Genomic DNA, 15,939 nt, shown 5'->3' with positions numbered 1-15,939 from the left:
ATCAGTGCTCTCTGTGTGAAGGTCATGGATCATGGAAGACGGTAGCATACCAGCATTCAGACGTCAGAGCAGAGTCTTCCAGAGTGTCCTCTAGGAGCATCTCAGACAGTCCCTGCCCACTGTGACTTCTCAGCCCAGTTCTTTCCCAAAGACCTGCACTGTCTGTGAGGCCCACAGAGCACTGCCCTTTTCTACGTCATGTAGTGGTGCCAACTGCACTGGCCAAGCCAGACACTCCTCTTGCTGATGTCTTGAACTCACTCACTCTGCCTCACCCAGCTATGGCTAGCACTCCTGTCCTGCTTGGCCTAGCCATGGCCAGCACCCTCCTCTCTAGGTGTCCACAGAGACTGTGTTGTTGCAGCTTTTGACCCTCGATCCCTGCCCAGGTCCCCAGTGCAGCTCCCCATGGGCAATGGCCTACCTCTCTAGCAGACTTGGAGTCTTGACTACAGTCCTGGGAGTAGAGTGAACATAGAGGCTCAGCGTTGTCTACATGCCTGTTCTCCTTGCACCAGCATGTCAACTGATGTCTCTTAGTCTGGAGACTTCCTTTGTGTCCCTCTGGAACAGACCTGCTTTTGTCTTGTGTCATGCTCTATGCACTATTATGCATGGACAGTTTCTGTGTGGGAACTCCTTGTGGACCTTCACCAGTCTTTCCTATTTTTTCCCTTCCCTTTTCTTCTTTGTAATGTTCAGATTGTACCCAGGGCCCTGGATATGCTAGGTAAGTGCTCTACTGCTGACCCATGCTCCAGCCCCTCACAAGGAGATTCTAGGCAGATGCTCTACCATTAAACTATATCCCCAGCCTTCTTTTTCTTTTTTTTTTTTTCTTCTTTTTTTTTTTGTGAGACAGGTTCTCACTATGTTACCCAGGTTGGCCTGAAAACCTGCTCTGTAGGCCAGGCAGGCCCTGAAGGACTTGTGATCTTCCTGTCTCAGACCCTGTGTAGCTGTGATACCAGGCCTGCACCTCACACCCTACTGTGCCTTAGTATTTTGCACAAAATGAGCAAATGTTCCTCCTGACTGTGCCCTGTACCAGGGCTGGGAGCTGGCCTTGACAGAGGAGCTCAGCATCTCTCCTGGCATGGCCTCCAAGCCCTGCCTTGCAGAGTGTCTGTGAGGTGAGATGCTCAGTGAAAGGACAGAGCACAGACCACAGAGGTGAGCGCAGGCAGCTCATGTTTATTAACGCTGGAGACTAAAAACAGCCGGCTTGCTGATAGGCATTAGTGTGCTGAATTTTCACAGGCGCTGATTTCTTTTGATTGTTTTTGAGCAACGGATGTACCCTCCATACTAAGCCCTCCTCCTCTTGATGTCACCTCCTGCAGAGGTTAGTCCCTTGGGCCTACAGGCCCTTAAGCACCAACTACTTCTTGCTGGAGCACTGAACTTGCTGGAGCCCTGCCTTCTAATGAATCCAGGGTCCTCATACTCCACAGATCCTAACTTGGACCCTTAGACCCCCGACTATTGCCTCAGCACCCTGGCTTTCGATTAGCAGTCTTGTCAGGAGACTGAGGTTTTCTGACAGTCTCATGTGTGCCCAGTGGTCCCATCTTGCAGTAGCTTTGTCCCTTTCTAGCTTATTCCCATTGGCATCTCTAACTGAAGCCTGCTCAGCAGCACACATGACCCAGAAGCCAGCTACAAAATCTGTCTTCCTCTCTTGATACATCTAAGGTTTTGGTGATCTCACTTTTACATGGAAAGGGAGAAAAATAGAAAAGACTGGCGAAGATGGTAAACGCCCACACAGAAACTGCTCATACATGCAGTGTGCACAGCAAGACACGGGACAAAATCAGAGCTATTCCAGACAGACACAAAGGAGATCCCAAGACTAAGAGACATCAGCCAGCATGCTGGCACAGGGAAGGCAGGCATGTAGACAACACTGAGTCTCCTTGAGGTTTTTCTGAGAACGTTAGAAGTCTAATGGTGGTTCCTCCTCCTCCTCTTCTTCCTCGTCCTCCTCTTCCTCCTTTTTCTTTTTGCTATTCAGAAATAGAACTCAGCCTTGTACATCATAAGGGATCTACTACTGAGCCACACCCCCGTCCCTCACTGGAGTCTACACAGGTGCTGTACCACTGAGCCACACTCCTAGTCTCTGGTTGGTTGATTCTAGTCAAGTGCTTTATAACTAAGCCACATTCCAATGTCCCAGCACTATAGAAACCTGTGACTAATATTTTTTGGTAAATTGACATTCTCTCACACATTGTCCTGCAGAAAGGTACATTGAGAGGTGAGCATAGTGGCACCAACATGGAGACTGTCTACGCAAACTGCCTCCATGGGGAGCTGATTGAATGGAACAGCTGCCAAGGGCCAGGAGAACTACATAGAAAGAAGAGCAGTGCTCTATAGGGTGTGGCATAGCTGGCACTATTCAGCATCCTTTTTAACCATCTGCACCCAAAACAGATGGTCTAGGTTGGTCCAGGTGGCCGGCCCCTCTTTCAGTGCCAGCCTTACAGTATTCTCTGTTCAAATGAAGCACTCTCTGCCATCACGTATGGTGTTGGCAGATATACCACTGGCTCTGCCATTATGGATAAGACTCTGATTTCTAGGGGAAATGTCTTGAGAGGTTTTATGCTGCTTGCTGCAGATGCCATGACCATTGAAAGACCCCTTTGGAGCCTTCGATCTTAGCAGTCAGCAGTCTGAAGCAGGAGGACAATGAGTTCAAGGCCATCCCAGGCTATATAAAGAACTCTGGTTTTGTTTTTGTTTTTAAAAAAAACAAAAACAAAAACAAAATAATCTGAAAGCACCTTGATTTGACCATGGTCTGTCAAGTTTAGAAGGTTCAGAGACAGGTTCATTCACTGGGCTCACATGGAGCACTTGTGTTCGTGGGTAGATAAGTAAATAAATAAGCCGTGGTCTTTCTTTATCATGGAATATTCTTCAGCTCAGAATGAAATCCTGCCACCTGTTGCAGTTGGAGATACTGAAGATTTTCACTAAGAAAACTAAGGAAGTCCATGCAGGCGCATTCCCTTGAGTATCAGATTCCTAGAGACGCAGAGTGGAAAAGTGGGAGCTGAGCTGGGGCGGGAGCAGGGAGTTAGTATTTAATGGCACTTTCAGCTGGGGAAGATGGGCGTTCCGGATGATGCCCGTCACAGTTATACAACTTTGGATGTGCTTAACTGGCTGCACACTGAGGCATGGTTCAGTGGGTATTACACAGTTAAAAGAAGTGGGAAGGAACTGCTGATACGGCTCAGTTCGTAGAGCACTCAGCATGTGGGAAGCTTGAGCTTTTGTCCCAGCACCACATAAACTGGGCATTGGGTACACACTTGTAATCCCAGCACTCGAGCTGTGGAGGAAGAGGTCAGCATCATCAAAAGGTTCAGGGTCATTTCCTGGCTTACATAGTGTTAGCAAGGACAGCCTGTGCTATGTGAGACTGTCTTTGGGAGATATATGCATGCATACATACATACATACATACATACATACATACATACAATCTTTGTCTGATAGAGACCCAGGGGCAGGGATGGAAGTTCCTGCCATGCACATCAATGTGCTAGGGGTGATAGCTCTCAGGCCCCACCCTCACAGACTCCTACTCAGCCCTCATTGACCCTTGACCATCATCTCTTAGTTGATCCTTCTACTGCTGGTTCATGTCTCTGTAGTCTCCTTCCAACTGTCACCAAGAACCAGGCATGGGGGTTGGGCAGCAGCCAGTTACTATACAGTGAGGAAGTCATGAGAACAGACACTACTTGCTTTCCAGAGTTCCTTCTGGCTGGCCCATTGTGGGGTTGCTGGGAATGACAGCCTAAGCTATGGCCTGGTAGACACAAATAGGATACCTGCCCCTCCTCTAAGAACAGTTTCCACTTCATGTCCACACCCTAACTATGCTGATAACTAAGCTCAGGTAGCCAACCTTGTCACTGGCAGTGAGGCCGTTGTCATTCTCAGCGCTGTGTGTCACAAGGCTGAGATTAGTTAGGATCCTGAGGACAGCCCAGCTCATAGCTGCTGGAGCTGGGCCAACAGTTGAGCTCAGTTGAGTTGGTCCTCTATGTTGGTTCTCACCTTAAGCATACCCATACATCAACTCCGGAGCCTCAGCCTTCTAGACCCATCTGCTTCCTCATTTGCTTTCTTGAGAGCATTGGGTTGCAAGATAGATGGAAAAAGGAGGGAGGGAGCATGGGCCCAGGGTCTGGAGGTCTGTCCTGACAATTCTCTGGCTTCTGCTGTGGCCAACTATCTCTGAGCTTTAGCCTACCTAGTCCTCCCCAGTGCTGTCCTGTGCTGTCCTGTGGTGACTGGTCCAGTTTGTTGGAAGGCACACAGCACTGCATATCCCCAGGTGGTCACTCTCCCAAACTGCTGCCATAGTCCCAGGGTCTCACTTTGGCTTTGCCAGCTCTGAGGGGATTTTTGTGTGTGTGTGTGTGTGGTGGGGAAGGGTGGTTCTGAGCTTATCTGAAGCAAACTGGATCAGACAGTTTTTCTTGCTGAGAGAGTAAAGATGAAAGAGGGACTGATGACCCACAGGTCCTCCAGGTGACAGAGGGCTTTGGGACACAAGTGCTTGAAATGTGTGGCTCCTTCTATTTGCTGCTGGCAGCACTTCTGATTCTACTCTGATGGACAAGGACTGATGGGTGTCATCTCTTTGCACCTGGTAACTCTTGGTAATGGTCTCAGTTTGGTAGGCATTCTTTAGTTCTTAGCGGTATCTCGAGGAAACCTCAGATCCGCAGACCATTGAGAGACAGCCACCTGGGCATGTCTAACATGGGGCTGGGGGCAGGGTCAAATAGACAGGCCTTAGTTTCAGCACTTTAGCTTTAGGGATGAGTATGGACAGGTGGACAGGCAGACAGACTTTAGAACCTAAAAGCATTGGGTTGGTTGACCCTTTGGCTTTTGACCCCATGAGCCACCTAGGTGACAGTTGCCCACCCTGCAAAGCTGTTGCAAAGAACATGTTCACATCTGCCTACCCTCTTGTCCTTCCCAAGGACTTGGAGCCAGTAGGTGATACTCACGGCCCAGGAACAGCTGAAGCCCTTAGAGGAAGCAGCCCAGTAGGCTCGTTTCAGAGCACGAGGGTGTGCTTGGGACTGTAGATCACTGACTTCCAGACCAGGCTTGGCCCTGCCAGGAGGCCCAAACAGAGCAGCTGAAGAGAGAAGACCCTAGGCATCCTGAAGCGGCCACCAGCCTTCTGCCCTTCTTTTTGAGCTCTGTCTGAGTGCTGGCCTGTGCATGAGAAAGTCAGATACCCCCTTTCCCTCAGATCTACATTGACCAGTTGGTGTTGCCCAAGTCTTGTGCTGGAAGCCTGAAGTGCATCCTTAGGCAATCCATTGAGCCTGGGAAAACCTGCCCCAAGAGCTTCTTGTCCCAGTTTACCCCCTCACAACACACACACACACACACACACACTCTCCAGTTCTCTCATGTTGCTGGCTGAGCTCACAGCCCAAGATCTAAAGGGCTAGATATAGAAGAGGCTAAGGTCTGGTGTGGGCAGCTCTCTAGGCTGTCCCCTGCAAAGGGGTTGCTATCATGGAAGCTACCAGCCCTTCCTTGGATAAGCAAGGCTTACCCATGGTCCACTAGGACTGTATACTGAAGTTCAGCAGTCCAGCCTGGCATCTGTGCTGTGGTAACACACCCTGTCCCGTTTTGCGATCTACCATAGTCACCTGAAACAGGTACCTGAGGATGTAGCCCATCCCTGGAGTTGCTGAGGGCAAGTCAGAAGTGTGGTCCAACCTGGCCTCCTGAATAAGCAGGTTCCACAGACTGTGGGGCAGAGGAAGCCACATAGTGACCACCTGGGGGCCCTGTGGTCCTCACTTGTAGCTTCTGCTACTTCCTCGATCTGGCTCTGTCTGCTACTCCCAGACCCACCCAGCAGCCCAACAGAATCCTCACTTTCACTATGGAGCTGCAGAGCTCAGCTGGGAGAGGTATTGATTTAGTTTTGAGTTGAGTGACTTATAAATATGCATGAGGATCGGCAGTTATTTAACTGTGCTTTTTAATTCTCCTCATGTTGCTGCCTCTTTCCAGCACGGTCTCTTGGTATTCCAGTCAGGTACCCAGTGGCAAATGGTCTTGGCTTGCTGCCTGGACCTTCCCTGGGGCAACTGGACCCAGAGGAGTGAGGTTTGGGGCAGCTGTTCTCCAGTGGGGACATAGTGGAGAAATCTGGTTCTACTGTAGGGTCAGGAGCCAGGGGTTGCTTTCCTCTGGACTTTAGTTTTTAATTTTCATTATGTTTTTATTATTTATTTATTTTGTGTGTCTCTTTATGTGAATATGCATGCACCATGGCACACATGTGTGAACAACCTGTGGGCATCACTTCTCTACTTCTATCATGAGGGTCCTAGGGATCAAACTCAGGTTGTCAGCATTGACAAGTACCTGTTCTTTTTACCTACTGAGCCATCTCACAGGCTAGGTTGTTTGTGTGTGTCTGTGTGTGGATACACTCACTGTATACACCTTATGTGTACCATGTGGGTACTTACAGGTGCCCATGTTGGATACCTTGCAACTGGAGTTACAGGCAGTTGTGAGCCATCTGATGCAAGTGCTGGGAACCGAATGTGGGTCCTTTATAAGAACAATAAGCACTCTTAACCCTCAAGCCATCTCTCTAGCCCAGAAGGGTTCGTTTTGTTTTGTTTTGTTTTTGTTTTTCCAAGACAGGGTTTCTCTGTGTAGCCCTAACTGTCCTGGAACTCACGCTATAGACCAGGCTCAAGTTGTATAGAGGCTACCCTGAGTTACAACAGCAGGAAAGCTGCATTACTGTGACTCTGAAGATCAGCTTATGATGTGGCCTCTAGTCCACAATCACTCTGTCTTGATGGGTATATTTGGCCAACTCTCCACAGGCCAGCCAGTCCTAGAACTTCATCCCTTGTCACACTTGAAGCAGAGGCCATGTGTCCTCCAGTCTCTTCTGGGGATCGCATGCCCTTTCATATGCTTTTCTTTCTTTTTCTTCTTTTTCTTTTTTCTTTTTTTTTTTTTAAAGATTTATTTATTTATTATATGTAAGTACACTGTAGCTGTCTTCAGACACTCCAGAAGAGGGCGCCAGATCTCATTACGGATGGTTGTGAGCCACCATGTGGTTGCTGGGATTTGAACTCTGGACCTTTGGAAGAGCAGTCGGGTGCTCTTACCCACTGAGCCATCTCACCAGCCCTTTTTTTTTTTAAAGATTTATTTATTTATTATATGTAAGTACACTGTAGCTGTCTTCAGACACTCCAGAAGAGGGCGCCAGATCTCGTTATGGATGGTTGTGAGCCACCGTGTGGTTGCTGGGATTTGAACTCTGGACCTTTGGAAGAGCAGTCGGGTGCTCTAACCCACTGAGCCATCTCACCAGCCCTTCTTTTTCTTTTTTCGAGACAGGGTTTCTCTGTATAGCCCTGGCAATCCTGGAACTCACTTTGTAGACCAGGCTGGCCTCAAACTCAGAAATCCACCTGCCTCTGCCTCCCAAGTGCTGGGATTAAAAGCGTGCGCCACCATGCCTGGCAGAAGGGTTCTTAAAGACCAGATTCACTATGACTGGGAAGATAGTTCAGTGGATAGGACCCAAGTTCAAATCCCCAAGCAGCCATATAAAATTCCAGTCATGGCACATATAACCTCAGCAATGGAGGGCCAAGAGCTTTCTACTGACTAAAACAGTGAGCTTCCAGGTCCGTGAAAAGACTCTGTTTCAAGTCAGTAAAATTAAGAACAGCAGAGGAGTGACCCAGCCCAGCTCCAGCTCCTGCTCGGGCTTCCATATGTACATCTGATTATATGCTGTGCACTGCACACACACAAAAAGGGCTAAATTCACCATGTTCCCTTCATAGAGGGAAACTGAGGCCTGGAGGCTCAGAGGGCCTGTGGAAGGCCACTCACACTCACCTCTGGTTGGAGAGCAGTGGCTGGTCACCTCAGCTTATCTGGATAGAAGGTCACAGAGTGGGCAGGAAGAGCCATCTGCCCTTCAGAGAGTCTGTGCCATGCCCTGGAGGAGCCCCTGCACAGACCTGCCAGTACCACTATCAATAGATCTGGGCAGGGGCCACAGAAAGTCCCCAGTGTTGACACCTTCCTGCCACACACACTGACTGTCAGCTCCTGTGTGTCCACCATCATTAGCAGAAAACATCAGCTCGCTCGTTCAGCAAGTGAGATGTTTTTGTTTAGTCAATGATTGCATCGTGGTTTCAAAGGAAGGTTCCAGAATTTTCCTTTTGAGATTCTTGTCAGTGCCTCCAGTTTCCTCAGCTGCGAATCAAACAAGGCAACAAATTTTAGCAGCAGATTACAGCCATTCTCCCCTTTATTCCTCAAAGCTGTCATCCTGTGGCAGACTCAGCGAAGTTGCTCACTTGCTCCCATCTGTTCATCTCGCATGCTCACCGGCCCCCTGGACAGTCTTCTCCATATTAGTACTGATGTCCCTGGGCCTGAAACAGGCAGCAGGTGTGCCTGGAAGCCAAGCAGACCCACACCAGTGCTGAGACAGGATTTAGTGTGTGGACATGAACGAGGCACTTTTCTTCTCTCGAGTGGTCTCTGTTGCCTCTGCTGCAGTTAGAAGCATGTGACTGCCTGGTCCCTCAAGTGCTCAGACATGCCCAGGCACGGAAGCAGGTATGTCTGGCAATACCTCCTGGGCAGGTGGATTGGCACATTTTAGAAGGCACTGACCTGTTTCCCTGGCCTGTGGTAGCCCCTCAGGGTCCAGCCTCCCTCCCATGTTTGTTATGTAGTTCTTGACTGGCCCTCCCTTGCAGTAAGGGCCTTGGTGTGTCTGGTGGTGGTAGCACTGATAGCTCTCTCTGGTAGTCTTGAGGCTACACAAGCCTTAACATGGGTGACACCCACCCAGCTCACCTCCTGCACCATGTGACCCTGACCTCTGCCACTCAGTTTCCTTCCTAGTCCAAGCTTGAAACCCCTTCTCTCAGCCCTGCTATAGGACTTGAGCACAGAAACCTAGGTGGGTACTGGGTGCACACATGACTGTGGACTCAGACGATGCCCTTGGCTCTGCCTTCTCCCTCTATGTGATATCTACACACAGCTGCTCCTTCATCTGTAACCCTTGTGCCTCCAGGTTATCATGTAAGGAAGAGAGTTCTTAAATTGAGGTCACTTCTGTCTGCAGCAATGGCCCCATAGCTACTCAGGAGTAGAGATGCTGTGTCTGTCACAAGAGGGAGGCCAGCCTGTTTCTCTGGACCTCTTGGTTCTTTATGCTTCAGTTGGTGATCTGATTTCTAAGCGTGTGAAATACATTCTGGCCCGAGAAATGTTCTATTTGTTAAGCATTCATCCGGTAGAGTCTGTGCCATACCAGACACACTGTCAGTGCCAGAAGCACTGTGAAGAATGAGACAGACAGCCCTGTCCTCACGGAGCTGACCTCTGCTAGGGGACAGCTAATAAAACAAGTGTTTAAGATGACGAAGTGTGTTATAAGGTGCAGGTGCTGTGGAGAGGGAACGGCAAGGGTAGTGATGGGCTGTCACTTGTCGCCTGTCAGTGCCTGGCTGGGTACTTGTTTTGAGTAAGCACTGATGCTTTGCTGTTGGCTTCTGATGGCTTCATGCTCTACGGAGTGAGACAGTGGCCTGCCTTGGAACTCCTCGTGGCAGGAGGGGCTCAGGCTGGTGCCTCCTTCCTTATCCCTCCCTCCCTCCCTCCCTCCCTCCCTCCCTCCCTCCCTCCCTCCGTCCCTCTCTGTGTATATGTATGTGTCTGTCTGTCTTTTGAAACAGGGTCTCACTTGTAGCCTAAGCTGGCCTCAACCTCACTGTATATACCAGGCTGACTTCAAACTCCTAGAGATCCTCCTGCTTCTGCCTCCCGAGTTCCAGGATAAAAGTGTGCACCACCACACCCATCTCCCCAGGAGTCTCGCACTGTCTTCTGTGTTGTGTGCTCAGTATGGGGCTATGGAAACTGTTCCAAGACCAGTTATTCCTCCCCTCAGCTTGAGATCTCCCAGACCCAACCTGTCAGCCTCTATAGCACCCAAACTAAGGACTTAGTTGTAGGTTTTAAAGTCTGTAAAAAGAAAAATCAGGACTATCTTAGGCTACATAAAAATTCCTGTGTTTGGGTGAGCATGGTTTCATTGGCACACGTGATGCTTTTCCCTGCCAGTTCCCACGCCTATAGTCTGTGGCTGCTTTCTCACCAAGCTGTGCAGTGGGCACTGGGACAGGCGGTAGCCCTGAAGAGCTGGCTGACTCCACAGGCAGTGGCAGGCTGGGCTCTGATCCCTTACGCAGCTCCCAGTGCTTGGGCTGGGCAGGGAAGCCGAGATGCGTGTCCAGCCCCAGGGCTGTCACAGCGGGTGTGGGTGATGGATTTCACATGCTTGGTTATCTCCCCGACTGGTGAAATTGCACGGAATAACAGACTGTTGAAATTGCACAAGTAACAGTCTCAACCCTGAAAGCCAGGGAATCAGCTAGCGTTCCGGGAGCCTCTTCATCCCCAGGGCTTTACAAGATTCTTAGGAAAGCTCTGAAGAGCCTGCCCGGCCTCCCCCTCCCTCCTCCTTCCTAGTTCTGGCTGGTGGCCTCCTCCTTCCCCTCCTTCTGATGAGAATATACTCAGGATGTGACCTGGGAAGCCAGGTTTGCAAGCCCTACTGTTCCCTACAGGTAGTTCTGGCACTTTCTGCTCCCTATTCCCTACACACACACACACACACATACTACCCTATCCCATATGAGGATCTTACTGTTCTGCTGCTCCTCTTAACCCCTCGCCCCCCACCCCCACCCCCAAGCATATCTGGAGGGGTGGCTAAAGGCCGACAGACTGTGTGTGGCCTGGGTGACATACTCCAGGTAAAGATCATACTGCCCTTCGGCACTACAGAGGGGCAGTGGCCTACAGCAGCTTAGCTCATGGTTCATGGAGGCTTATTAACCACCAGCTGCCTCACTAAATGAGTCTCCCAGCTTCTTTACTCCTTTGTGCCTGGTGGTCTAAATGGGTGGGCTATTTTCCGTTCCCTTAGCAGATATCCTGGGAGGGAGACTAAGGCCAGAGGAGCCAGGAAGCCCCTATATATGGACATGGGGTTCAGTTTCCCTTGCTGAACAGCCACTGGCACCGGGGCTTTGAAGATTGGATCCCAGATCCATCAGCTTAGGGCTTATCACAGGCCAGTTTTCTGCCTCCATCCCACCCTCTGTGCCAGCCCTGTTGCATGCCTTAGAGCAGGGGTTCCTGAGGAGAGGTTGGCCAGAGAAGACAGCTAACTCCTTGTTTGACTTCCTGAGTCACCTCAGACCTCACTGAAGTCTGTCTTGGGCCCAGTGGAGGCAGCAGAGGGCCTCCCATCTTTCATGAGTTCCTTCAGTGACTTTGCGGTCACCACCATGGCACACTGTGGTCCCCACCACATGGCATATTGCAGTCACCACCCATTGTTTACTCAGTGCCATGCAAGACTATACATCCTTTCTTCATGGGATGCCTGCTTCGTGCTAGGCATATGGCTGTCTCGTTGCTGCAGTCTGGGCTTTCCTGATGGCTCATGTGTGTACCATTCTGTGCTCATTGGCTCTTTGGGTTCTATGAGTTATCTGTTCATTCATTTTGCCTCTTTTTCAGGGGCTGACATTTTCATTTTTATTTATTTATTTATTTATTTATTTATTTATTTATTTATTGTTTTTCGAGACAGGGTTTCTCTGTGTAGCTCTGGCTGTCCTGGAACTCACTTTGTAGACCAGGCTGGCCTCAAACTCAGAAATCCGCCTCTGTCTCCCAAGTGCTGGGATTAAAGGCATGCACCACCACGCCTGGCAGCTGACATTTTCTTGATTACTTTTGAGTTCTGAATAACATTTAGGTGTGAGCTGATCAGAGGAATGAACTACGGAGAACAGTTCCACTCTGAGGTTCACCTCTTTCCCTAGGACCCAGAGTATTTTCAAATATAATGTATCCCCCTCCCCCATGCCGCCGCCACACACAGTCCTTTTTTCCTTTTTGATGTAACCCAGATAAACTTACAGTTCTCAGACTCATAATTCTCCTGCCTCAGTTTCCCGAATGCTGTTGCTGTACCTGCTTCCATTTGTTTCTCTCACACCAGCATATGGTCTGTCCTACCTGAGACATCGTCATCACAGGATGAAACTGTCCTCCATTCTCAGCCCCCTTCAGGGCTGGAGAGGTGGCTGAAGGGCACCCACATGGGAGTTTCCAGCTGCAACTCCAGTTCCAGGGGATCCAGCACCTCTTCTGATCTCCCTGGGCCCAGGCACTCATGTAGTACACACATGTACACACAGGCAAAAGACTCACAAAGTAAATGAATCTATAAAAAATGTAGTCCAGCCTTTTATATATTGACCTGGCTTCCTGGAATTGGCATCTGTGTGTGAGATGTTGAGGTCACAGACATCCTGTCCACCCTCTCCAGTGCCACTAGTCTCAGTCATTGCCTTTGGAACATGTGGGGATAGATACCTCCTAGAATCAGCCACATTGCTCTCCTGTGCTTGTCCCTGGCTTGAGGAAGCAAATGTTGGTGGATGGCAGTCCTAGGCTAACACTGTTAGCTTCTGTTAGGCACTGGAGTGAGTCTGTGGGAACTCTCTTTGCTGCAGCCATAGTTTCCCTGTAAAGCCATCCTAGGGAGCAAGGTACTCTTGTGTGTTCAGTTCTGGGCCTCCCTTTCCTAGACCTCTTGCAGAGAAGGATAGATGGCAGGCCTCACAGGGCTGGAGAACAAGCACTATGAGACTAGTCACTCAGTGTTGACATCAGGATTATTGGGTGTGGACAACTGAATGGGACACAGATTATACGTGCTAGGCAAATACTGTACTACTGAGCCACACCCTCAGCTCTCACTGACTGATTCTAAGCAAGTGTTTTACCACTAGGCCACATCCTGAGCCCTGCCCCCAGCCCCTCACTGGGGGATTCTAGGCAGGGGCTTTACCTAAGTGTTGTACCACTGAACCTCATCTCCAGTCCTGTTTATTTGAGACAGGGTCTTACCAAGTAGCCCAGGCTTCCCCTGTACTCACTCTACGGCTCTAACTATCCTTGTATTTACAATCTTCCTATCTCACCTACAGTGTAGCTGGGATTACAAGCCTCTTGTCCCTTCTAGAACGTGACATTGAATATGGTATTTAGGTAAATTGAGCAGGGTGTTGGTGTGTCTAGAACACCTGTGATGGCCCAAGGAGAGGAAGACTGTTTTGCTTATTTTCTCTACCAGTTCTGTCAGTGGTCTCTGCACTCTAAGAGATGAGACCCCAGATTGGTAACAGGCTCGCCTGCACACGTTGTACAAGGGTTGTCACAGCAGCTACCACACCGTGTCTTCCACCAAATGCTCATGTGCTCTGTGCTCCTGAGCTCTTCATCCATACCCGGTGACCCTGTGCTCTGTTTGCTCCTCTAGGGTGACTACAACCAGAGTCGAACCAAAGTGCTACACATGAGCCTGAACCCAATCAGCATGGCCAGGCAACGCCAGCATGAGGACCATGACCGGCTGCAGGAGGAATGTGAGCGCTTACGGGGACTTGTGCATGCCCTGGAGAGAGGGGGCCCCATCCCTGCTGACCTGGAGGCTGCCTCCAGTCTGCCCTCATCAAAGGAGGTGGCAGGTAGGTCTCCTCACCCAGTCCTCTGCTCTCTGGAAAGGTATACACATGGGTTGCATGGATAGCCTAGCCCACTGGCCCTTGCATCCAGCTAAGATGTATTGCTTCCCTGCAGCCTTAGCAAACAGGGTTAGTCATCCAAGTTTGCAAGCAGCTAAGATCGTCTCAGACCCCCCAAAACTAATTAATACCATTTATCAGTTTATATGTGGCCCATTAATCATGAGTAAATCCAATCCTCAGAGAAAACAGGGCCATCGTTCACTGGCCTAAGCACACATCTCAGAGCCCAGGGCCCTTTGCAGCCAGGCCCAAGATTCCAGGGAAGAGACAGTCAGTGCCTCTCACCACCTTCTCCAGTCAGTAAGTCAGGGTGACAGCCATCAGAACATGTACCTGGCACCCTTGAGGCATTGTGGTGGCCACTTGGCACCCATCACTGAGCCTTGGTAAGCAAGGCAGCCATGGGGTCCTGCCCCACCTGTTTTGCTCTAGAGCTCTGAAGTTTAAACTTGTGGGTCCAAGGGAGGGGCTTGCACTAGGTCTGGGTAAGGAGGGAACTGGGGCAACATATGCTTGTGGCAGATCCTGGAGCAACCCTGCCTGTGCTGAGACCACTCTTGTTCCCCTACACTTAAGGGTGTTTCTGCCTCCCTGCCCCGGGACTGGGGTGTGAGTGTGGGGCTCCTGTTATCTTGAGGTTTATGTCTTGCATGTGGTTCTCAGCTACTTCTCATCCTACAGTCATTCCTGTTTCCTTTCTGTGTATCCGTCTTCTGGTCCTAAGGAGGCACTTGACGTTTCTAGTGAGAGTCTTGAACCAGGGAGGGTAAACTGTCATCAGAGAGCCCTTTCTCCAGGACTGATCTCAGGACAGAGTGGCAAAGACAGATCCTCCTGTGCTCTTTGTCCCTGCAGTCCTGTCCTGGCTTCTTCTGTTTGCTACCTCAGCCTGGGCCTTCATGAAGGGCTCCTGAAGACAGTGTCGCTCCAGACCTGGGGACCTGGAGTGATTGAAGGCACATGTCAGGGGCCAGGCCCCAAGGACCCAAAGTCTGAGCAAGAATGGCTGGCTGGTGTACCATTTTTCGTCTTGTCAAGCAGAGGTGCTCTGAGACGCAGTCAGTTCCTGGGCTTCTATGCAGAGAGCCTGGCATAGAGCAGGTACTCCGTATGACTTGTTGTCCGTGTCGTTACCCATAGTCTTGTGACCTGGCTTTAAGGGACACCTGCCAGCTTTTGGGTTCTACTCTGACAGGCATCCAGTTTGCCAGTGGCCTTTGTGAGTCTTGTGATTCCTGTGTTGCTGTAAGGGTCAGCTCCAAGTGGCAGATGGTATAGGTCAGGACCCTGTGTCTCTTGGCAGCTTAGAGGATCCTGTTGGCTTACCCTGTTTCTCTTTTCGTGAGTAGTTGGCTCCGGTGTGTGCATGAAGTGCAGCTCCTCACTCCCTATCCTTCTCCTCTACCCTTCTCCCACATCAGCTTTTCAGAATGAAGGAACTTAACATTGACCCTCTTATATGCCATGTGTCTGTTTTTCTGCACCCTACACATGTAAAACAACCCAGTCCTCCTGGGTTACAGACCACTCACTCTCTGCAGTGAGCAGGAATAAGCCCTAGAAGTTCTGAGTTTGCAAGCTCAACACTGGCGGCCTCTACAACAGATGCACCTGCCTGTCACTGGCTCCCAGCAGCCCAGACTCCGTAGAGGGAGACAATTCAGTGGTTTTCAGGTTCCTTCTGAAAAAAGGTTGACCATGTGTGTAGGGACCAAAATCCAGCCTCCCAATGCTGCCGGGCCTCAGTGTGTGTGGCCCCCTGCTGTCTCTGGCCTCTGCCAGTGAGCTGGTTAATTGCAGTTTAATTAGGCATGCATTAAAATTAAAACAATCTCATCTTGTCAGAGTGACACATGGGAGGTGATCAAATTTATCACTGCTTGACTTGGCACAGAGGATCCCAGAGGTGTCTCTGAGGAAGAGCGAGAAAGAGAGCTGGCTTGTGGGCTCCTTTACCTTTCTGCCTCAGGGCCTCTTTTGGGCTTGAGGGTGGTGGCGGAACATAGATTAGCTCAGGGTCTTCTATGTAGCACAGGCTGACCTTGAACTCTCCATTCTCTTGCTTCAGCCTCCTTAGGGCTGGGATTAAAAGCATGCAACATTAATGACTGACTGGGGTTGACACTTGACACCTGGGCCTGAAACACCGTTAGCTACACTTGGACCATGTAACTTCAGGGCTTCT

At 50.1% G+C, this 15,939-nt stretch overlaps 1 protein-coding gene across 2 annotated transcripts in view; it reads left to right on the top strand.

Moving 5' to 3' along the window:
* Positions 1–15,939, top strand: part of Mad1l1 (mitotic arrest deficient 1 like 1) — a 331,728-nt gene that overhangs the window by 237,650 nt on the left and 78,139 nt on the right. For both annotated transcript variants that reach the window (XM_021162520.2, XM_021162521.2), the window contains exon 16: positions 13,487–13,694. In XM_021162520.2, coding sequence (XP_021018179.1) covers positions 13,487–13,694 — 208 coding nt within the window. The remainder of the gene's footprint in view (positions 1–13,486; positions 13,695–15,939) is intronic.

The sequence above is a fragment of the Mus caroli genome, unplaced genomic scaffold (genome assembly GCF_978045245.1).
Source record: "Mus caroli unplaced genomic scaffold, Mus_caroli_1 scaffold_4, whole genome shotgun sequence".
NCBI classification, from domain to species: domain Eukaryota; kingdom Metazoa; phylum Chordata; class Mammalia; order Rodentia; family Muridae; genus Mus; species Mus caroli.
Note: the sequence above shows the minus strand (reverse complement) of the source record. Positions and strands in the feature narration are given on the sequence as shown.